Source organism: Bombus vancouverensis, chromosome 11, assembly GCF_051014615.1.
Source record: "Bombus vancouverensis nearcticus chromosome 11, iyBomVanc1_principal, whole genome shotgun sequence".
Classification (NCBI taxonomy): domain Eukaryota; kingdom Metazoa; phylum Arthropoda; class Insecta; order Hymenoptera; family Apidae; genus Bombus; species Bombus vancouverensis.
Window position 1 is genome coordinate 1,841,018 of NC_134921.1, and position 25,505 is coordinate 1,866,522.

At 38.1% G+C, this 25,505-nt stretch overlaps 1 protein-coding gene across 1 annotated transcript in view; it reads left to right on the forward strand.

Moving 5' to 3' along the window:
* Positions 1-7,184: 7,184 nt before the first annotated feature.
* Positions 7,185-25,505, forward strand: part of LOC143303358 (putative fatty acyl-CoA reductase CG5065) — a 37,628-nt gene continuing 19,307 nt past the window's right edge. Inside the window, exons 1-2 of the mRNA XM_076622787.1 lie at positions 7,185-7,316; positions 19,696-19,974. Coding sequence (XP_076478902.1) covers positions 19,738-19,974 — 237 coding nt within the window. The 5' untranslated portion in view covers positions 7,185-7,316; positions 19,696-19,737. The remainder of the gene's footprint in view (positions 7,317-19,695; positions 19,975-25,505) is intronic.

A 25,505-nucleotide genomic window follows, 5' to 3' on the forward strand; every position in this document is an offset into this window, starting at 1 on the left:
TCTTCACATTGAATATTCTGTGCATTTTTTATATACTGACCAGTATCGAATATACAAATACGTGAAAATGATAATAGGTATATCCTCCTTATTGTAACAACCTATATACTATATTTTCAGAATTATGAATTTGAAGAATTGTATTATCCGGATATCGTCAATTTGCAGTATTATTTAAGAGCTCGTCGCGCAACTCCTATGACCACTTCAATGACCTATTATATCGCCCTAATCTCTTGCTGAAATTCTACCGGTTTGGTCGATCGAATTAATATTAACTTAGATAAAGGGCCTCGTTAGATTTATCGTGTTTTCGCTTAATTTGCAACGAGCCATAGATTGAACGCTGCACTCGTGAGACGAATTCGTGGTAATTGAGAACAATGGGCAGAGTAGAAGTTAATTAACTTACGAACGAATTTAGAATGGAAATCGTGGCAATTCCTAACTATCTTTTTAAAGGTAATAATAAATAAATTTGGACTACATAATTATGTAAAACTAATCGCGATAGCAGCCAATCAGCTCATATTATCATTTACTATACAATTCATAGCTGTATCATGACTACTAATTACGTATTGATGCAATTAGAAATTGTATATTAAATATTAATATGATTATCCGGATCTCACCTAAAGGAGACCCACCTAAAACTCAAATTATCTAAACATTATTTTAGCTTCACAGCAATTTAAATGTAAATTTTGAATTTAAATTTTGAAACCCAAATTTGAATTTAAATTTGTATCAAATATAGAAAATTTGTTACGAATACCAAGATGAAGGACGTGACTAAAGTCATATGCATAACTTCTTTCCTTTTAAGGACCAACAATCTTTATGAAAAATAAAAATATAAATTTTATTATCAATAAAATGATTAATCCAAGTGCATCTACTAAGTTTTTATAAAGAATGAAATATATCGTAAATGAATTTTGATATGTACATAGCAAATTCGAACATTTATAAAATTACTTAAATGTTAAAAAGATTGTAAATAATAAAATCAAGAGAATTATTAAAGAAGAATCACTTCAAGTAACGAACAATCTTTACTATATTTCAAATAAGTTAATATTATGCAGAGTGTTATCAATTCGATTATTTATTTCACATGTTTGGATGCCCTAGATAATTTTTAAATTACATATATGTACATATGTTTGAAATATTTCATTAAAAGATTGTTTTTCTTTTTCTCGAAATACAATGCACCAAAATCTATTTAATAAAATCATTCATTAATTTCTTTCACGCTACTAACAATAACAAATAAACATATCATTTAGCAGTATTTTCTGTAACAGACGCTCTGGTACTTTAAGGGAGCTGTAAAAGAAATCAGTCCGATTGCCAGAAAGGTCATTTACTCGACATAAACCCGGATAACAAACCGCGAGTGAGATACTGTATTTCGCAACACTAATTTTATTTACCAAATTCAATTATAAAATAGAGAACTCATAAAGAAAATCGCGATGTGTGTTTTGTCATATTTGCAACACTATTTTATTATTAAAAAAAAAAGAAAAAAAGAAAATACCCGGAAGCAAGCACAATAGTATGATATTTTAATGAATTAGAACTATTTACGCCACACTAACAAATATTGATCTATTCATTCGTGTTTAAATATACGCAACACTAATGTCACAGATCCAGTGCAAACCTATTAATGGTTGACGATGAACTATCACATCTGTGATCCAGGTGCAGGAATACACTTCCACAACTTTAGTGGAAGAATTTGGGGCATTTCTTGAGCGCAACACTACTTAAAAACGCGATCATTAATTAACGCAACGCTATCAAAGTAATAAGAACAATCGCGATGGAAAATTAAGGAAACACTAGTTCGCAAAACTATACGGTTAACTGAAGTATAAAAACTAATTTTCTATGTGGGAGTTCGTAATACTAAAGTAAATGCAATCCTATTTCAAGGCAATACGCGAGAGGACTTGTAACTAGCAACTCTAATTCATAACACGAAATTTGAAACTCGCAACTCTAATTCCAACCGTAATTAATTATTCGCAACACTAATAAAAAATCGCGATTTGCCCTGTATTATGGTGAAGCAATATGCGTCGACTGAAAAAGAAACTACAAACTCTAAAGCGAGCGTAATGACAAAGTAGTAATAAGAATGACTTTCCATGTTCTGGATAATCCAGAGGATGAAAAACCATTAGTAGTTGCCCTCTTGAATGGCAGTTTGCCGGGTCTCTTTGGCTCATAGCCTCTTCCTTCTTCGGGCGCGATGCCCACTGAAACTTAAATCTAGGCTCGAGACTTTCTAATCACAAGCCAAAAAATAACTTATAAAGGTAAAATAAAAGGATAAATCGGGGATGCTATTCCCAGTGCACATGAACGACCAGCGATCATAGCGACCGCTGTCCATTCGCATGTACGTGCTCGAGCAATAAACGTTCGTTTCGGAACCCACTCCGTTCTCTCGCGACCACGATCGCGATATTCGAAAAATCGATAGGCAAAGGTAGGCATACAAAAAACCGATAGACATACAAATGGTATGCTCCATTCGTAATTGACTGCTTCACCGCCAATTTTTCAAATCAAATATCCTGAAACAGGTTGGACACGCGAAAACGCGCCTACCCGACGAGAGACTGTGCCAACCTGCCCGGCCCTACCTACTTATAGTTAACACTCATACCAGAAAATATGCTACCTATCCTACCCGGAAACCTACATTTAAAATTTAAAAAATAGCAAAACAAGCACACCAACACTTTCACTCCACGGTTCTCACACATAACCTGGGGCGCAAAGGCCTACACTAGACAGACGTCCCGGGACGCCTCCGACACCCGAGTTTGACATACAACTTTCACTCTAAAGTACGTACCATTTTCCTGAAATCGATTGACGATGGTTAGCGACCATTGCGTAAAAATATTCCGTATATTTCAACTTTAATTATCCAAATATATTTGTAAATGAAATGTATTGTAATGAAATCAAATTGTAATGAAATACTTATAATCGTATATAATCATGTATATGTATATGATGCAAAGAAATAATTTGACTAGAATAGATCGTCGTATTGTAATCAATGTAATTGTCATTGTAGTTTAATACTGAGTGTTACGCCGCCTAAAACATCTGCACGCCAGCCCGCGCGACCGGACAACAACCGACCTGCGTAACGTCACTTCGACCCTCAATAAACCTAAGGGCCCACCATAACTTTCACTTTCCTGTATTGTTTCGCCATGTGTCGTCAATCTGTTTATCCTGAAGAATGTCTTAAGCCTAAAAGTATGTTCGACGCACATCTGGTTTTTTAGAGAGGTCCTTGGGTTTATTAGTCGCACTTAAAACACGGAGAAAGCGGGTATGCGCCCATGAGGAAAATCTGAATAGCCCTGTAATAAAACAAGCTAGATTTTCTCACGCACACAGTCATCTATCCACCACGATGGTAGGAGACTCCCTACTCATCCCTTCGAGCAGTAATGCAGGTCATGACCAATCGACACCTCGGTTCGTTACCCTCACTTTTCCTAACGAAATTGGGAACAACGAATCCGCGTTCTTTAGGCACAGGGGCACACCCACACCGAACTTTTCTTCCGTATGAAAAAGGGAGCGACAATCAGTCTAAAAACTAACGTCTAACGCGGCAGTCTACACATAGCGCGAGAGTCGCATACTTCACGCAAATCTTTTGTCGGTTCTCGGTGTTGTCGAACATACATCTTCTCTCCTAAATATATTATAGTGCTAAGTCCATTAATACATTAATTTCCATTATAAGAGCCCTGCTCTCGCGTACATATCTATCGCATCTTCGTGCGACAAGTTGTTGACTATTTGTTTCTCTACGTCAGTGTAATCTAAGTGTTGGAAATATATAATTTATAATTCTGTGAATCACAGTGTTATACAAACTCAATCACCCCTATTATCTCAACGGAAATCAGGGGATCGATCAATTCGTGGTGTCGATTGTTATAATCGTAACGGGGATTTACGACCCCCGTTGACGTCTCTCCTCGCGATTACGTCTCCCCGCAATTGGTCGAAATTACACTGAGATTAATAATATTACTATTTATAAACCACTTATTAACCCCATTTATTAACACTGTAATTTTCAATTGTAATTGGATTCATATTCCCGAATCCATAACTATTTCAAGATTACAATAAATAGCAAAAGCCACGCAATTTCACAGCCTAACCACATACACACATAGTGGAAAATACTTCGTGCACGTGAAACGAATCTTCGTTTGGATTACACGTTGTCGTTATGCAATAGAGAAGACATTGACAAGCGCAAATACGATTATCATAGAACCAGATAAGTAACCGTGGTTATTAGATACTCGAGAAACTAATGACAATGATCCTAGGTTCAATAACGAATCCGCGGTCGAAGGGATGATAAATGAACGTGCTCACAAAATCTAAGTCGGACGCGTAATGTTCCCTGGTCGTAAGGTGTTACTCTTTTCGTCGATGAGATGGCGAGAGAGAATGAATTTCCCGTCCCTATGGTGCCACAGAGGAAAGCTATAATGGGGTGTGTCTAAGGACACGAGATCATCGGATGCGTCGAGGATAGCCTCCGATGTGGAGATTGACCAATTAGCAGCAGCGCCAAATTCCCTCACCTTCTGAACGAAGGCTATCCTCGAGTCATAAGTCATAAGTCATAAGTCATAAATAATATACATTGTCTGACGTTAATGCAGGAAGAAGAATATAGAATGATCTACAAAGGCGAATAATTTATGGCATATTTGCAAGTATAAGTTGACATAAGCATTTATAATTTCGTAACATAATTACTATGCAGTCTGTAAATGATAAAACAGAGTACGAAAGTTATTTACCGGATAAAAGCATTTTTTAATCTTTTTGTTAAATTGTAAAAAGCTGACTAGACACCGCTTTTGATGACTTTTAGATATGTTGGAAAGCTCAACATTTCGAATAACTTTTTTCTATACATATAAGAGGTAGACTCGCTTAATAGCCGCGATATTCGTGAAGAACAACCTTCCCTGCTGTAGTGAACTCCGCCGGAAGCCTGTGCCAGCGTATGTGCCGGCATTGGTTTTCAAATCTCTACAATGGATACCTTAAGGAAGTATACGGAACAGCTTATTAGCTGTGAGATAATAAATGTTGCACTTTGCTCAACTTCATCTACCTACATGGTACATTTATGTATATGTATGAATTGAGAACATATGTATATTTATGATGCACGTTAAAAGATTTTTTTGATTAATGACGTTGTTAGGATTTAATCTTAAAGTTAAGATAAGACACGATGTTTATGTTGAAATAATATTAGGTGATATTTATTAAACAGAATTACAGAACCAAATGTATCTAAAATATAAGTGAGTGATATGGTATAATTAACAAAGTGTGCAGGTAAAGAATTTATGGATCGTTGACAGTTGGCCAATTACTCTCAGACTGACTGTACGTAGTGACCCATGGTCCCTTAGAAGATTTTGAATCTCACTCTCTATATAGTAGTGAGTATGACCTGTGTAAGTGACCTGCTCAAATGCCCGTGTAGGTGTCTGTATAAGATTATATGTGTCTATGTGTGTAATATCGTTGTATTCCAACAGACGTTTTTAAATAATTCGAGGAAAGAGAAAATAATTTGTACCTCATTTACAACTGTAGATTGGTATAAGCAGGTATATTGATGCATGTTTATGTTGGTATATACAGGTATAATTATCATCCAGTTTATAGCAAAATAAAGTACCAGAATTCTTGCTTGCTTGAGAACAGTTCTTAAATTAAAGTGTGTGAGGAAAGCGGGCTATAATTGAAATAATAATAATTGAATAATAGTTTTGTTTACGTTTACTAACTCGTCTGATTGGGCGGAGAAGAGTAAGCTATTATTGAGATATGTATAATTTTGTGTGCTAGACTAGATTGGCCGCGTAGTAGTGACACAAGTATGTGAACATGAAAATTTTTACAACTGTCACGAACCAGTGAGATGTGAAATATCGACGATATTTAATAACATGTTCTATACTAATAAAATCACGAAGAATTCAATGGTTATGAGTTATTAATCGACTTAACTATTAAGCACAGTCAAAAATATTATAAACCAGGATCATATATTACTGTTGATGAACGATTGTTTTTGGCAAAAGCAAGGTGTAAATTTATTCGGTAAATGCCCAGTAAACCTGACAAATTTGGTATCAAACTGTAGTTGCCATCCGATGTAAATAGCAAATATATCATAAACAGCTTTCCATATTTGGGAAAAGATAGGGAGAAAACATTCATTTTCGTTTGGAGAGTTTGTCACTATAAAATTAGTAGCACATTAGTGTAGTGTTGTTTTTGGAACAATTCGAACAAACAGAACGGAGTTGTTAAAATTGGCAAAACAGACAAATCGCAATATGACACGCTTCTCAACAAAATTATATTGTTCAGACAACTGTACTCTGACAATTTGCAAATCTAAACCAAATAAAATAGCACAGATTTTTGGTAGAAATACAAAAAAAAATAATGTTCATGTACCGGAGACTATTAGACTATATAATAGTATCAAATTCAGTGTAGGAATGTAGGAAGAAAAACTTTCGGGGCAAGCATTTTCACTTCAGTTGAGAGAAAAACTTACCACCGAATATGAAAAAGAGTAATAGCTACGCAAAGGTGATCCAGCAAAACCAGTAGAAAATACAAGTACCGTTTCACGCGAACAGAAAATATGCATGATAAGATATGTGAAAAACAGTGAGACTAACAATATTATATAGACTAACAGTGAGACTATAATTTGTAAAAAGTGCGGCGAAAGAAAATGAAATATACGTTATTTCTTTCTGAATGAAAGGAACTATATTTTTTACTGTCAAATTAGGTATTATATTCATTCTATACTAGGAAATATAGTTGCTTTAAAGACCGGTCATTTGACCGGCCACGGTTGGAATAGGTACACGTGGAGTGTATCAATATTATATAAGTTTGAAAGCTGTATAATTCCAACATACGTTCCTTACAAAAAGAATCTGGAAATTTGCAATGTAAATAATTATCAATCGTTCAATTATTGCAGTTCGCGAGATACAAATATTCTTGCGATTTACTGTATTTGGATATTCTTCGTGCAATCATCAACGTGGACGGACGTCAAAGTGAAACCACGCGAGTTTGGCATTTCTATATATACAGAACGAACTGTCAACGCGAGTATCTTGAACTAGTTCGATTATTTGCTTACGCTGCTGGAATAAGAAGCACGGAAGGGTCTTTTTCGCGCGGTAAGTGCCACTTGTTAAACATTGCCACTTGGGACCGATACGAACAGGCATGAAACGGGCTGTCTCAGGAGAAGTATTCTTGCATTATTATAAAGAAATACATATAGTAATTTAATAAAATATCTCACACACCATGGTCCTGATCATTAATGTGAGTGATTGTATATTGTTGGGTTTTAAATGGTTACGATTCTGAAATGTTAGAAAGAACATTTATGTGCCCGCCGGTTCAGCTAGCAGGGCCGGTCCGCAGTTCACATGTGGTAGAATTCATTTGGCAGAAGTCGGAAGCTGTTGATTTTTTCAATACTGTACCTTCACACTTTTTAATGTGAGATGTTCCGAAGAATACATATACTTGTGTAAAAGAAATACTGTGCATAGTTTCATTTAAAAAACCAAAGTATTATTTTAAACATTTCTCAATACTCAATACTTTTGTGGATAGTATGATTTCTTGCTGTCCAGAGCAGACGTGTAATTCTTTGCGTATGTCATCGTTTCTGACGTAGCAGGGTGAATCTATTATCTCACGTAGTATTTGGCTCGTTCACCTACCATCTTTTGCACGTGCGATTTGGCTGCCATTTCCTAGAGTTAAATACCATAGGTCTAAATTGATTTCATTATACTTTCATAGATGAGCATTTTGTTATTTCTGTGGAGCTTGGATTCTCAGCATTTGAGCTAGTTTGTCGATTTGTAACTTGTTTGGTGTTTTATTTTTTGCTTAATATATTGATGCAAAGTGAGTTTGTTGTCAAAGCGAAGTGAAGAATGACGACATTTTGTTGAATTTGTTTGTAGTGCTGTGTTACGATTTAATTTCAGACTGCCTGTTTGCAGAGGTACCTTCCAAATATTTTCCAACATTTATTTTGACTTTACTTTGACTTTTACTTTGACTTTATTTACTGCCAATTTTATTCGTTAACGTTTGAGTATTTTTGTGGGTGGGTGTGAGTTTGTATAGATTATGTATAATAAACGGACAAGTAACGTTTCCTTCTGACACAGCTGCTTCAATTACGCGAATGTCAGAGATGGTGCCTTAGATTTTCACATAGAAATATCTGTTGTTTGTGTATTAGTACATACAGTGAGGTGGACAAAAGGAGTTGTATTTTTTCTAGTAGTTTCTGATGTCTAGCACCGTTGATGTCACTCAACATCAACAAAGAGTGGAGTGCAATATTTCTTTTCATCTGGTGCTCGTAGTATTTGTTCGATCATGCGATAGGTTTGTTCAATAGTGTTGTGCTATCTTCGGAATCCAAATTCATGACTTTGCGGTTGAGTCCCTTGCTGTTGACAATACTACTGATTTTTGTGTATATTTCCCTCTCAACTATTGTTGATAGAATTGACAATAGTGAAAGGACTTTTATTAGTGAAGACTTCTTGGAGGTTATCAGCCATAACCCTTCGTTTGTTCTTCGTGTGATCTTTCCCATGTTCCTGTTGGAGTTTTGATTGGCCTTGCAGCTTGTATTGGTCTTGTTCTTTTTTGATCGTTTTCCATAAGGAGTAATGTGATATTTCGGTGGTATTGAGGTTCAGGATGTATTTTCTAAATTCTTTATTATCGTAATTACGTATTTCCGCTTTTATGTATAGCCGATCGCAATCCTGGAATATCATTCTAAGTTAGTATAGTTGTTGGAAGACTGACTATATGAATCGTTGATGGTCAATAAAAGCTCGATTTTACTTCTTCACGTTACTCAAAGACTGGAATAAAAACAACAACTTGGCTTCGATAGAGATTACTGTTCTTCTAAATTTGGTATTAACTCTTAAATCACTTCTTTATTTCTTATTCAACTTCAAGAAAACTGACTGCCTCTGAACTGAAAAACTGACTAACTCCAAGTTTATACTAAAAACTATCATGGGATAATTGTCATGTGACAATCCATGAATATGCGGAATTTCTTTTCTTTTTTTAATATTTATTAAGATTACAATCAATTCTCGCGTAAAAATTTTCAGTAATTTTTCTGGCATGGCGCAGTACCATGGCTAATTATTTATAGTAAGTTATTACTTATTATAGATAAGTATAATTTTTACGTTAGTATTGTACATAAGTAGATGTTACTTAATTTAAATAACTAGTTGAATCTATCGTTTAGGTGTAACGGATAGTGTCTCTTCAGCCTGCGGATCTGGTCCGTCGTGTCAAGTAGTCCAGTGATTAGGGGGTTTCGGTGTTTGTTGATTCTTTTGCTATATCTGTCGCTATATTTTGCCATTTCCTCTTCGACAGTGGGTATCTTGATGTCGCGGTGTATTGTTTCGTTGGTAACATACCAAGGTGCATCAATTAGGGATCTTAGCGTTTTCGATTGGAAACGTTGAAGTATTTCAATATTGGAGTTATAGTTTTGCCCGAGCAGCCGAGCTAAACGGGCGTGTAAAACAGTGCTTCAGAGAAAATGCGGCAAGTGGGGAAGAGAAAGTTAAGAACGGCTACGCCCATAGCTAAATGGTGGAAACCCGTGTCTTCTATTAAGAAGACTAGCAAACCTACCATGGAAAATATTTCACCAATAAAAATTATAAACAAACAAGATCAATACTACATATACAAAACAACAGATACATCAAAAACAAGTCAACCAACAGACCAAGGACAGGACTGCTCAGCCACAATAGAAGTTGACATGGAAATCAACAAAGTAACAACTCAACAGAACGAAAGCTGGAAGGTAGCCAGCTATAACGAAAAAAGACAGATAACAGATAATCTAGATACGGAAAAGCAGCGATGGCTGCAAGAATTACCGCTAAGAAACTCCATCAGCTCGCTAAGAGAAGAATTAGACGACGACCCAACAAGCAATACCACAACTCAATCAACACACATTACAAAACCTCCACCAATATTTGTTGAGGCGCAAATAATAGACCCGCTTATTGATCAACTTAACAATATTGTTGGAAAGGATAACTACACAATAAAACAAACAAAATTAGAACAGGTAAAAATCCAAACAAACACACTAGAAAATTATAGGAAAGTTATAAAAGAATTAAGGGGAAAAAATGCTATATACCACACCTACCAACTCAAAACGGGAAGGAGCTACAAAGTAGTTATAAGAGGACTGCATCCAAAAATTAACACAAAAAAACTATGTGACGAATTAGCAAATATTGGCCACCAAACAAGATATATAAACAATATTACAAGGTACGATACGAAGCAACCACTACCGCTATTCTTAATAGAATTAGAACCTAAAAATAACAACAAGGAAAGTTTCGATATTAAAAAAAATTTAAACACATTAATCACAGTCGAGCCACCCAGGCACAAAGAAGACATACCACAATGCATGAGGTGTCAACAATATGGACACACTAAAAATTACTGCAACAGGAATCCCGCGTGTGTCAAATGCGCAGGAAAGCACCTAACAGCGAACTGCCCATAGACGGGAAAAATAAATGATGTAAAATGTTACAATTGCGATAGAGATCACCCAGCTAGTTACAAATGCTGTTTAGCAAGAAAACAACTACAAGGTAAACTTTTTCCGCCGCTTCGTAACAGGACACACAACAATTTCCACACGCAACAGGACAACACAGAATCTATGTCAACACCAAATGCACAGCATGTAATGAACAATAATCACACTAATACCAACACCGTTAGAAACCGAAGCTACGCGCAAGCAGTCAACCGGTCGTCACCCTTAGATAATCACGAACAGAATAACCACAGCAACGGCGCTACAGAAATCAAAGAGTTAATAAAACATTCCATAAAAAACATCGAAATACTCACAAAAATAATAAGCGAACAAAACGAACTCAGACAGCAAACACAGCAGATAACAGTCATGTTACAATTACTTACTAACGTGATGAGCAAAAAATAAAAACAGACACGCTTAATATAGCAGCATGGAACTCTAACGGCCTACGACAAAGGGCCCTAGAAACTAAAACATTCCTGTATAGCAATAACATCGATATACTACTCGTTTCAGAAACACACCTCACAATAAAAAGCTATATAAAAATACCGTACTACACCATATATGATACCAAGCATCCCTCAGGAAAAGCACACGGAGGGACGGCAGTAGCAATAAAAAACGACATTAAACATCACCTACACAGCCAGGTCAGTAAGGAACATATACAAGCAACCACCGTTACTGTACAGACTAGCAGCAACCAACTGCAGTTGCCAGCAGCATACGTACCGCCGCGACACAAAATTACATCGCAAATGTGGGAAGAGTACTTTCGACACTTAGGTGACAGGTATATTGCAGCTGGAGACTATAACTCAAAGCACACACTATGGGGATCAAGAATCACCACACCTCGAGGCAGAACCTTGGAAAAATACATTAGGAAAAATAACCTCAATATATTATCCACAGAAAGACCGACATACTGGCCGACAGACCTGAGGAAAATACCTGACCTGCTAGATTTTGCAGTTACAAAGGGACTAAACGCAAATAAACTAAACATAGCACCCAGCCTCGAGCTTACCTCCGACCATAATAATTACATACAGAAACAAACCAATACTTTACAGCAGCACAGAGATGCTATGCAATAAAACCACCAAATGGCAAATATTCAAAGAAGTAATAGAGAGCAAAATCAGCTGGAACATCCCACTGAAAACACCTGAACACATCGATCAAGCACTAACAACATTCACAGAAACTATCCAAGAAGCAGCAAGGGCAACCACTATACCTGAAACAACCAACAAACAAACAAAAACAATTCTGTTAAGGAAATTCGAGGATTTGGGAATACAAATAATTGACTATATTTCACACACAACAGCTATACATCTATATTACACTCTGAAGAACGTCTTGCACGCACGCTTGTCGCCAACCGACTATCCTAGATTCTTCTAACATCTGGCAACAGTCTTTTGTCTCCACTAAGACCTTGACGCCCTCTAACCCTTACACACACACTCTCATGTACAGTGTAAATGTATCACTTCCCTAACAAATTCCACTAGACATTCTCGAAAAAATTAGAGAAAAAAGAAAAGCGAAAGCAAAATGGCAAAAACACAGAACAAAAGAAAACAAAAAACACCTAAACAAACTCGCAAAACAAATAAAAAACAAAATAAAAGAGCACAACAACGAGTTTACAAAGTTCATCGAGTCACTATCTGCACACGAGAACTACAACTACTCCCTATGGAAAGCCACAAAAAAAATAAAGAAGACAATAAAAATGGTACCAGCAATCAGAAGAGCAGATAACACATGGGCAATAAGCAACGAAGAGCAAGCTGAACAATTTTCCAACCACCTATGCAACACATTCACCCCACATAACATCAACAACAGCAACCACAATAGTCATACGGACGAGGATGCGCTAACCACTAGTACACCAACTGACAATCACTACACCATACCCAAAGCAACAGCACAAGAAATCAGAAACATAATTGAGAGAACAAAAAATAATAAAGCACCAAGAATCGACCTAATTAACGGCAAAATCTTGAAAAACCTTCCGCCAAAAGCGATAAGACAAATCACAATAATAGTTAACGCAATACTAAGAATACAATACTTTCCAAAAACTTGGAAACTGGCACAAATCATAATGATACCCAAACCAGGCAAAGACCCACACGAAACCAAGTCCTACCGACCAATCTCACTACTTCCGGTGTTCTCTAAGATATTAGAGAAAATAATCTACGACCGGATAAAACCAATAATAGAGAAGAACCATTTAATACCGGATCACCAATTCGGATTCAGAAACAAACATTTCACAATAGAACAAACGCACAGACTCGTCAATGAAATCCTACAGGCGCTGGAAACAAAGCAATACTGTACAGCTCTCTTTATGGACATAGAGAAAGCATTTGACAAAATAAACCACGAAAGCCTACTACAATCAATCAGGAAACAGTTCCCGGGGCAGATATACCAACTAATCAAATCATATCTAAGCAGCAGGAGCTTCATAGTAAAAATCAAAAACACACACTCGGAAGCTAAAGAAATCAAGGCAGGAGTTCCGCAAGGAAGCGTCCTAGGACCAACTTTACACACATTATACACGGCCAACATACCAACAACTAACAACAGCAAAATACTGACATTCCCGGATGACACAGCTGTATTAGTCAGGCACACTAACTCTGCAACAGCAGTTACATTACTACAAGAACATATCACGAAAATAGAAAAGTGACTTCAAGCAAAACAAATCAAAGCAAACCCCGAAAAATGCAAACACATTACATTCACACTGCGAAAACAGAAACCACCAAACATTGTACTAAACGGCACACGCATAATACAAACAAGGCAAGTCAAATACCTAGGACTCCACTTAGATTCACGACTCACATGGAAGCAGCATATTAAAGCAACAATAGACAAAATACAGATGGCAAGGAGACAAATGTACTGGCTAACAAGTCGAAAATCCAAACTAAGCATGGGGAACAAACTAAAAATATATAAAATGGTCATAAAACCAATCTGGACGTACGGAATAGCACTATGGGGAACAGCAGCAGTAACCAAAATAGACGCAACGCAATCGAAAGTACTCAGAACAATAGTAAACGCGCCATGGTACGTCAGGAACGAGGACATTCGGAAAGACCTGGGAATACCAAAGGTCAAGGAGGAAAATAACGGAAGCGCAAGAAGGTACGGAGAAAGAATAGCAACGCACCCAAACCGGCTGGCAGCGGAAATGGTCAACACATCAAGCATAAAAAGAAGATTAAGAAGAAAACACCCAACAGATCTCACAAGGACATAACCTGACAAATACGATGATGGTACCCCGCTGAGGGTAGCCACCAACATATTATATTAGTATACCGCTATAATATTCTACCAGATGTCCTACTGGACAAATTGAAAATTCAAATAAATAAATAATAAAATTTGCAAAAAAAAAAAATAAATGTTGGAGTTTCTTGCTGTTCCCCATAGTTGGATTCCGTAGGTCCAGACAGGTTTTATTACGGTCTTGTAGAGGGTAATTTTATTCTGTATGTTTAGTTTGGAGCGTCGGCCCGTGTGCCAATAGAATTTTTTTAGTTTGTCCTTTATTTGCTTCGTTTTATCTGAAATATGTTTTTTCCAAGTTAGCCTCCTGTCCAGGGTCATGCCCGGGAATCTGATTGAGTCCTTGCTAGGAATTATTGTGTTGTTAATGGTGACCTGGGGGCAGGTTTGTCTTCGGAGCGTGAAGGTTAGATGTGAGGATTTTTTTCGTTAATTTTGAAGCCCCATTTATGGAACCACTTTTCCATGGAGTCGAGACATCGCTGGAGAGTGGATGAGGCAATTGCCGGGTCTGCGTGGGTAGCTAATAGCACTGTGTCGTCCGCAAATGTTGCTATTGTTATCTCGTTTGATATAAGTAAGTCGGCAGTGTACATGGAGAACAGTAGGAGTCCGAGGACACTACCTTGGGGTATGCCAGATTCTATTGGGAATGTTCTGGAAGTGGCGTCTAAGCATTTAACCATGAATTGTCTATTGGTTAGGTGGGATTTTAGGATGGAATAGTAGGGATGTGATAGGATCTTTTTATGTTTGTATAGTAGCCCTTCGTGCTATACTTTGTCGAATGCCTGTTGGATGTCTGGGAATACCGCTGAGCAATATTTTTTCTTTTCAAGGGTTTGACTGATCATGCGGGTTATGTGATTGATTTGCTCTACTGCTGAATGTTGTTTCCGGAAGCCGAATTGGTGATCTGGGAGTGTTTTCAAGTCCTCTAGGAGTGGAAGGAGTCGATTCGTGAGCATCTTCTTGAATAGTTTAGACAGGATAGGTAAAAGACTGATTGGGCGATAGGTGCTAGTTTCATATATCAGTTTTCCGGGTTTAGAGATGAGGGTAATCAGTGAGATTTTCCAGGCCTTAGGAAAGTATTCAAGGCGAAGGATAGCGTTAAAGATCGATGTGATGAGTCAATCCCTTTTATGGGAATTTCCTTGATTACTTTACTGCCTATTAGGTCGTGCCCTGCTGCTTTCTTGGGATTTAGGCGACTGATTGTTTCTATAGTCTCTGCAGAAGTGAAGGGTTTGATAGGAGGGGACATTTGGAAGGGGGTGTGCAGGTATTCAGTAACGTCCGCGGCAGCTTTGGAGGAATGGGGTTTGAATACTTTAGACAAGTATTTAGCAAACTGGTTGGCTTTTTCTATAGGGCTACGCGCCCATCCAGCTTGCGGACGGCGGATTGGAGGGATTATTTGTGGGGGGCGCGTGAGTTTCCTGGAGGCCTTCCATAGTGAGTGGATGGAGTCAGCTGTGGGGGACAAACTGGCCAGATATTTATGAAAACAGTCATTTTTGTAATTTTTTATGGTTTTGGTTAGATCTCTAGTTGCGTTGTTTAGTTTGCGTTTGTCATCCGGTGTTCTATGGGTCTGCCATGCTCTTCCTAGTCTACGTTTGTCTGCTATTTTTTTAATATGCAATCAGGATATTCATGTTTCCTGATAGATGTCTTTGTCGGTGTGAAGAGGCGGATGGCGTTTATTATGCTCGTGTTTAAATATTCCGTGGCTGCTTCAATTTCTTCCTTAGTTTTTAGTGAGGTTAGGGCTGAAGTTGAGTGAGTAAGGACTTCTCTAAAGAACTGCCAGTTGGTGTGTTGGTTGTGAATGGAGACATTAGGTGTATTCTCGATAATTGTTGAACTGACTGTTGCTATCACGGGGGAATGATCGGAGGAGAGATCAGCCGAGGAGTTGATTTGGACGTGTCTTGATGAGATATTTTTAGTTACGAAAAAGTCGAGAAGGTCGGGTATTTTGTTAATATCAGTGGGTCAGTATGTGGGTTCGTATGTGGTGAGGTAGTTGAGGTTGTTTGTTATTATGCTGTTTAAGAGGTTTTTGCCTCTTACTGTAACCAGTCTGCTGCCCCATTGGGTGTGCTTGGCGTTATAGTCTCCTCCAGCTATGAATCTATTGCCCAGGGTGTCCAGGAAGTTATCAAAGCCTTCTTTGGCGATGGAGTGTCTGGGAGGGCAGTATACTGCTGAAGTGGTGATTGTGCCATGACAGTCTTCTATTGCTACGTTTGTTGCTTGGAGGTAGTCTTTCTGGAATGATGGAAGTTCGTAGTGCTTAATACTTGTTTTGATTATGATTCCGGTACCTCCGTGGGCCTTTCCGCTGGGATGTTGGGTATGGTAGAATTTGTAACCATTTATTTTCAGATAGTTTTTGTCGGTGAAGTGGGTTTCCGATACGAGCATTACGTCGATTTGCTGGTGTTTTAGGAAGAGTTCTAGTTCAAGTTTGTGTTGCGCTAGACAGTTGGCGTTCCAGAGTGCTATGCGCCTTGGTTTTATTTTGAGTCGGGGCGTGCTAATTTTTCCACGATGAGTGTTAGTAGCGATAGCAAGTGATTTATTTGCTTTGATTGTTTCTCTATTAGCTTTTCAAGCCTTGAAGAGTTGTCTGTTTTAGGTGGGTTGGGGAGACTGTTTTGGGGAGGATTCCTTTGGCTGTTCGGGTTATTTTGGATGCCTTGTACTGCTTGGGCATAGGAGGTTGAGGTGGAGATGAATTTGGTAGGACTGGGTGTTTGGTTGGTTGAGGGGATTGGGGTAGTCGTGAATTTCGGCGGGCTGGGTGTTAGGTTGGTTACCTCTTTTGCTCTGAGTTTAGGGTACCTGTTTATGTACAGGGTTTTGTAGGCTGAACAGCCTTTGTTGTTGGCAGGATGATCACCTTGACAGTGGATGCATTTCGCTGGGGTTTCCGGTGGTTTACTGCATTGGTCAGTGGGGTGTGTACCTGCACATTCAACGCAGCGGAATGTGTGGTTGCAGTATTTTGCGTGTGGTCGTGCCTTTGGCACCTTTTGCATTGAACTATCTCTTTTTTGACAAGCGGTGGTTCGAAGTTTACTGTTCATTAGGCGACCGATGTTGTAAATTTCCTTATTGTTAGGCTTTTGCTTTATGTCTATAAAAAATAAGGATGACGTGTCTTTCGAGACTCTATACCTTATATTACTAACGTTGATGACTTCGTGGCCGAGTTTTAAGAGTTCCAATTTGAGTTTATCTATGTCTGCTGAGTGGTGGATGTTGCGTAGAACCATTCGAAAAGGTCTTTCTTGTTTGAGCTGGTAGGTATGAAAGTTCGCGTTCAAAGTCTTGAGTAGTTTGTCGATTTTTCTGTATGCGTCAGGGGTTGTCGGCAGAATTTTTACTTTATTGTTATTTATCTTTAGGTTGTAGTCCTCCTTGGAGATATCTCTCTCCAAGGACTTGATCATTGTCTGTATGTCGATGACGTCGTCCACAAATATTGGTGGGGGCGGGGGGATTCTCTGTGATTGTTGGTTTGGCGACGGGTCTGCGATTTCCATGGCGTCGTTAGTGTATTGCAATACGGCGAACCTGTTGTGGGTGTTTATTTGTATCGTTGATTGTTCGTTCCGGGTGTCGATCGTGTTTGGTTTTGATGTTTCTATTTTCCGTTTCTTTGTAATATTAGCGTCGTTGGTGCGGAGGGTTCTGCTGCACTTCTGCCACGGAGGAGGCAGCGCGGGGTAGTTATGAATGTGCTCTTGAGAGCCTGGTCGTGATTCCTGGGCCATCATCGAGCTAGTTAATTCAAAATGAATAACTAGTCGTGAGGCTATGAGGCTAGTATTCGGGTTGGGGTTAGGAGCGTGGGATTTTCTTCTCCCTAAAGGGTAGGAAACACTTGGATGTGTTCACTTTCGACGGTTGGGCGACACGTGTTGTTTTACGAACTTCACTGAGCACTAGACACACGTCTGCACGCTTCGGCACTCAACAGCGAACTATGTAGGGAGAAATGCTGTACAAAATATACAGCTTCACAATATAGCTGAAAATCAACGCAATCAGAGAATACTTATGTTTCGTATACTTTCGCAGAGACTTGTTTATACAATCGTAGTCTTGGCTTGTTGCATTTCCAACAAGTCGTTTGGAATCGAGTTACATTGAGGTCACGTAAAATAGGGCTCTCTCGCCAATGAAATTCTTCGTTACGACATGTTTTATCTTTCACGAAGAATGTAGTGTCTTTACGAGTTTCCTGATTCATCGTTCGTTTTACCTTGCCATTTATTCTATTAATTTCAATTTTAAGGTTTCCATTGCTGTTTTGTCCCCTAATCTTCTTCATCCTAATCTCTTATTATCTGCTATTTATCTTATATTTTCCGAAAACATACGGTTACAAATTTTTGATTTGCAACTTCCACGATTCGTAATTAGAATCTTGAAATCTATGAAAGCTCTTCGACTTCTTGATATCCAAATACAGCTATCTTTCCTTCCTTAACTTCCTTTATTCTTTCCAAAAATTCACACGTACCGTCTACAGTTGAATTCTGGGTCCATAACCTGTTAAAATTATAGTGTTGCCACGTATATTAATGGAAAAACGCATAATTGCCTTTAACTTGCTGATTTACGCTCGAAATTCTACTGCTTCTAAATTTTACATGCTCTATCTTCACTTACTTGCTATTTCATATATGCCACTGAAGATTTGGAACACATACCGCTAATAATGCACACCCCCACTCACACACGTTTACATATCGCATAACATCGATGAAAGATTCCCCGTTTTTCAATCGTTATAGGTCGTTGAATTCGTGTTTTTGGCGGATACAACAGAGCACTAGAAAAATATGCGGTATCATTTATAAAACTCATTGTCACATTGATATTTCAGAAAAGTTAGTTCATAAAAAGATCAGAATATATACTTTTGATCAGTTTGTTCGAATGCAATAAATAGTATTTAAAATATTTTCTGAATAAATCAACAGAAAGTGAATTATTTCAAAGTGGTAAATTTTATTAATTGAGCCTGTATATTAATTTGCAGGAAACGACTTGGAAGTTATATTACAATATTCGTTTAAAGCATTCCAAGCTATTTGAATGATAATAGGGATGAAATATTTCTTATACAAGAATTTTTGTACTCTTTTCCTCCTTTTACATAGCGTTTTGTACGCATTAACATTTGAAAAATCTTTTAAATCAAATATTTTTATGTTAATTTTTATAGTAGCATAGTAGTAGGAACATTGTTATAGTATCGATATTTAATGAAAACAGAAGTCAAATGTTAATGATTACACATATAATGGTGTAGTTAGCAAATAAACTGCATTGTGATAAAATTACACACTTGCTCAGTTCGCGAAATAAACCATCATCGTTGAATCGTTTTCCCTCTGGTACGGATTATCCTGAGATTTTTTGTTTTTCTTAACATAACACATATATAGAAATTTAAGATATAAAATTGTACAATATTCTTTATTTATTAATTTTCCGATTTATTTTTTCATATTCATTTGCAGATATTTGGGTTGAAAGAGGGGAAGCCCTGTGATTTTAGTACAATGAATACAAAGCTTAACGAAAACGAGATAAATGAAAAATTACGTAATGTGAATTCCATCGAGGGTTTCTATGCCGGAACTGGAATTCTTATGACAGGGGCGACAGGATTCGTGGGCAAAGGCCTTCTGGAAAAACTGATACGCACGTGTTCACACATCGCTGCTATTTTTATATTGATCCGGCCGAAACGTAACCAAATGATAGAACAGCGATTCAAGAAGCTAATATATGATCCGGTTCGTAAATAATATTCTTATATAATAATAATATTACCTTCGTAAGTTCATGTGAGCCGATTAATGCAAATATGATGTAATTCAATTCTTGCCTATTTGGTTCAACACCGCGACTTGGAACAGTAATTTCTATTCTGTTTTGAGCGCGAATGGTGTCAGGATATACTCGTTAATTTTTCGTTGGATAACAGAGAAGCTAAGAATGGCCCACTCGATTCCCTACAGAATTTTTATTTTATCATTCATTAACTAATAATCAACTTCTTGACTGCGAACATTTTTGCAGTAAAAGGCTCATTTTCTGCAAGAAGAACGACATAAATAATAGTGAACTTTTAGGTGAATAACGAACACATCAACAAACGCGGTTGACATCACCACTTTTACGTACTTTCCCATTCATGAAATCAATCAGTGCAGCTTTTCAACTCATTCATTTATCTATTTTTATTTGTTATTTCATTTCTGATTCCTTACGGATGAAGACGTTTACAAGGCAGCAGTTTAAGATTTCGAACGTTATCTATTATCTAATTTTGTATCATTAATATTACGTTTTTATTTACGCTTTTCCCTTCTCATAATTTAGAATTACTATCATAAAACACGTAATACTGTCGCAATACTAAAAGACTGGAAGCCGTATATATATTAAAGATGCTGAAACATTATTTATACAGAAAAGTTCATATGTACTTTCCTGTCCGAGATAGGTAAATATGAGAATAACAAAATCGTAAAATAATTAGGCTATTTGCAAGTTGTCCAAGAAAGAGAAATTGATTAGTGCTATATTTACTATGTATATATTTACTACCACTCATCACATTGATTTTTAACGCTATCCTTCGCCTTGAACACTTTCCTAAGGCCTGGAAAATCTCACTGATTACCCTCATCCCTAAACCCGGAAAACCGATCTATGTAACTAGCACCTATCGCCCAATCAGTCTTTTACGTACCCTGTCTAAACTATTCGAGCAGATGCTCACGAATCGACTCCTTCCACTCCTAGAGGACTTGAAAACACTCCCAGATCACTAATTCGGCTTCCGGAAACAACATTCAGCAGTAGAGCAAATCAATCGCATAACCCGCATGATCAGCCAAACCCTTGAAAAGAAAAAATATTGCTCAGCGGTATTCCCAGACATCCAACAGGCATTCGACAAAGTATAGCACGAAGGGCTACTATACAAACATAAAAAGATCCTACCACACCCCTACTACACCATCCTAAAATCCCACCTAACCAATAGACAATTCATGGTTAAATGCTTAGACGCCACTTCCACAACATTCCCAATAGAATCTGGCATACCCCAAGGTAGTGTCCTCGGACACCTACTGTTCTCCATGTCCACTGCCGACTTACTTATATCAAACGAGATAACAATAGCAACATTTGCGGACGACACAGTGCTATTAGCTACCCACGCAGACCCGGTAATTGCCTCATCCACTCTCCAGCGATGTCTTGACTCCATGGAAAAGTGGTTTCCTCTCATGTAACCTTCACGCTCCGAAAACAAACCTGCCCCCAGGTTACCATTAAAAACATAATAGTTCCTAGCAAGGACTCAGTCAGATACCTGGGCATGACCCAGGACAGGAGGCTAACTTGGAAAAAACATAATCAGATAAAATGAAGAAACTAATCCAACTATCCAACTATGGGGAACAGCATGTAACTCCAACATTGAAATACTTCAACGTTTCCAATCGAAAACGCTAAGATCCCTAATTGATGCACCTTGGTATGTCACCAACGAAACAATACACCGCGACCTCAAGATACCCACAGTCAAAGAGGAAATAGCAAAATATAGCGACAGATATAGCAAAAGAGTCAACAAACACCGAAACCCCCTAATCACTGGACTACTTGACACGACGGACCAGATCCGCAGGCTGAAGAGACACTACCCGTTAGACCTAAACGATAGATTCAACTAGTTATTTCAATTAAGTAACATCTACTTATGTACAATACTTACGTACAAATTATACTTATCTATAATAAATAATAACTTATTATAAATAATTAGCCATGTTACTGCCCCACGCCAGAAAAACTACTGAAAATTCTCAACGCGAGAATTGATTGTAATTTCAATAAATAATAAAAACTATATATGTCGAGTTTACATTAGAATCACGGTTAGGTGCGTGAAACGAATCTTCGTTTGGATTACACGTGACGCTATGCAATAGAGAAGTCTTCGACTAATGCAAATACGATTATCATAGAACTGGACAAGCAACCGTGGTAAATAGATACTCGAGCAACTAATGGCAATGATCTTAGCTTCAATAACGAATCCGCGGTCGACGGGATGATAGATGAACGTGCTCACAAAATCTAAGTCGGACGCGTAATGTTCCCTGGTCGTAAGGTGTTACTCTTTTCGTCGATGAGATGGCGAGAGAGAATGAATTTCCTGTCCCGATGATGCCACAGAAGAAAACTATAACGGGGTGTGTTTAAGGACGCGAGATCATCGGATTCGTCGAGGATAGTCTTCGTTCAGAAGGTGAGTGAATTTGGCGTTGCTGCTAATTGGTCAATCTCCATGTCGGTGGTCAGAAAAAGATGCTAGCCGCCCTCGAGGGAAAGTTGCTAGTGGGAGACGCCGCTCGTTGAAAAGTAGGTCTCCCCTATTTTCCCATAGTTGGGACAAAGACTGTTTGTCTGTTTGAAGGACTTTAGTTGACTAAATCGTAGGATTTATAACGGGCCCTCGAGCTAGCTGAACATGTACTGCGGAGACGCATCGACATCTGGCAATCATCTTACTCGAAGAATAGGGTCTGCGTGTGGCGAGCCACAGGACAGAAACCGTTGGAATGTTTACTGTCGCGTGTCGCCACGAATATTTCTTTTAAGGAGAGCTATAGAATTACTCCATACCTTTGTTAGACAAAGCGTTCATCCCGTGACCGCGGCTACGTTCGGCGACTGACTGTCGCCTCGAGCCCAAGCTCATTACCACAACTCTCGAACAATTACAATCGGGTTGAATAACTACAATTGTTCAATTACAGCTATAGTAGACTCTAGGTTACAATGTTACGGGATTATCCAAAATTCCAAAGGCTCCGGTGTTCTTTCATCTCCGCCATATATATTTGTCGGAGATGGAAGGACAGCGGGACTTTCCGTCGGGAATGCTGGGAAAAACCTCCCATCACCACAGTCAAGATTTTAATGTTTAAGCAATAAAAATAAGGAAAACAACTTTTAATGTTCCAACCTGGCGTTGCGACGATGGGTTCAGGTTTAAGGTGACATAACGGGTCACCAGACGTAGCCACGGTCACGGGAGGGCCGCGTACCTGACAAAGGTACGGAATGATTTTATGACTCTCCTTAAAAACAAGGATTGACCCGAGAAGCGGGGACAGGAGTATATAAGGGTAGGTTCATCTGGATTGAGAGAGCTTTTAGTCATTTAGTCGTTGAGCGAATTGCCGAGTAAGTCACGCTGATACTGGTCGTCCCGTGAACCGTGGATTCGTTATCGAACCTGGATTCGTTGTCACCATCATCTCGGACATCCTATTGCCGTTACTCATAGCCTCTTGTAGTGCCCATATTCGCACTGATAAATACTAACCACAACCGCGACGGTAAAGTAAGTAAAGGTTCATAGAACGCCCCAAAGTGCCAACCTGACTCCGACATATTTACTATATTTTTTCTCGAGGAAATAGGAGAATATTCCCTCGTTGAGAAACGTTAAGTTGGTATGATCGCTAGTTCCTACAAGCTAACTTGGTACGACTCTTAACGACGCTCTTGTCGTGTAAAATTAAGGTAAAAATAAGGAACTTGTTAATTTCCGAAAAGGAGATTAAGTTCTTTTTATTTTTTACTCAATTTATACAATTTTTCGGTTCGCGATGATACACTTTCGATACTTGGATTAGTTAAGAATTTTTTTATTAGACTGACTGGATGATTTTGAAGGGAGCATTTATATTCTTCCATTCGTTGGAGTGGGAGAAGGTTTTGTTTATGCTTAGTGTAAAATTCGGAGAACGGCTGGAGTGATCGAATGCCACTCAGGCGGCTGAGAACGGGTGCTGACCGGACGGTCACACGCGATAAGGCGTTCGGAATTTCGGTTTGTTATATACAGTTGCTCGAATTTCGTCTGTGACATTCCCCCCTTCTTAGATTGAACTTGATCCCTCAAGTTTTCTTCAGAAGACTTTTGTGGAATCGGACTTGACGTGGCTTGAAAATTACAGCTGATTCCTCCTCTCCATCTGAGTGGTATGTGTTGGTTGGAATATAGATGTTGGGTGTTGAGCCCAGGGTGAGTGGTACTGGTGGGGCTGTCGCATTGTGGCTGTTGATTACAGTTTCATTTCGGCAGCAAAATAAATTGATACATAATTTGTTCGGTATACATTTCCTGATGCATTTGAATACCCCTATTTTGTTTAATCCATATATACCTAGTATGCCTAATGCTATGTACCCTAATATCTGGAGCGTGGTCAGTCCCCAATACTGTATATTTTTAATTCTGTGTTCGAAATTAAGAGTTTCTATCTCGTCGCCTATTTTATCGATCGTTGTTTTATAGCCTTGTAAATTATCTATTATTTTCGGTGCTCGCTCGAGTTTATCTAATAGATGAGTGAAACTATCGTTTGTTTTGAGCGCTAGGGTTTTTGTTTTGATTTCGTATATGACTTCGTTTTTTGTTTCGCCTATACGCGAATATGTGTTCGTCTTTGTACAATATATCGCAAGAAGTGTTAGCTCTTATGATGGAAGGCTTGTCAAGTTTTTGTAAGGTATGTTTCGTTTGGCAAATTGTGTCTATTTCTATCGGATTTGCTGGTATCGCAATGTAACAGTTGCTAGTTTTGAGCGGTATAAAGCTAATGTCTTCAATCTTAAGTACAGTTATTTGACAATGTTCAATGTGTGGTTTGAAATTTATTATTTCGCTGCGACAATCGGTTTTTGAATTTCTGTCATGGATTGGTAGTGTTTGTTTGCATATAGTGGTTCCGGCTCGATTCTTACAAAGTTTGTTGAAATACTCGATATCAGCGTTTATAAATGAAAGACCTGAAGTTAAATATATCTGATGTTCGACTACTGGAGCCAAAAATACTCCATTTCTTTTACTCGGGATAGAATATACTTGTAATATGTTCCATTCTGTGTTAGAGACTAAAGGTACTATGATTTTGAAAAATATTTTGTCATCTATTGTGAAGATTTTAAGATCACTGATGTCGAGTATGAATTGAAAATGTTCGGTTTTGGCAGAAATCGCGGTGTTGTACATCTGGCTACCTATTGCCTTGGCGTAATTTTCTATGAATTCATTGGGGTCAAGTATTTGTGGACTAATTATTCCTTGTTTGCCTAATATCATGACGTTAAGTATTTCATCTAATTGGAAGTGTAAAGTTTGCATCGCGGTGTCGACTTTCATGATCATCTTAAGCATAGATCTATCGATATTTGCCTGCTGTTGTAATTTTAATATATCACTATATGATCT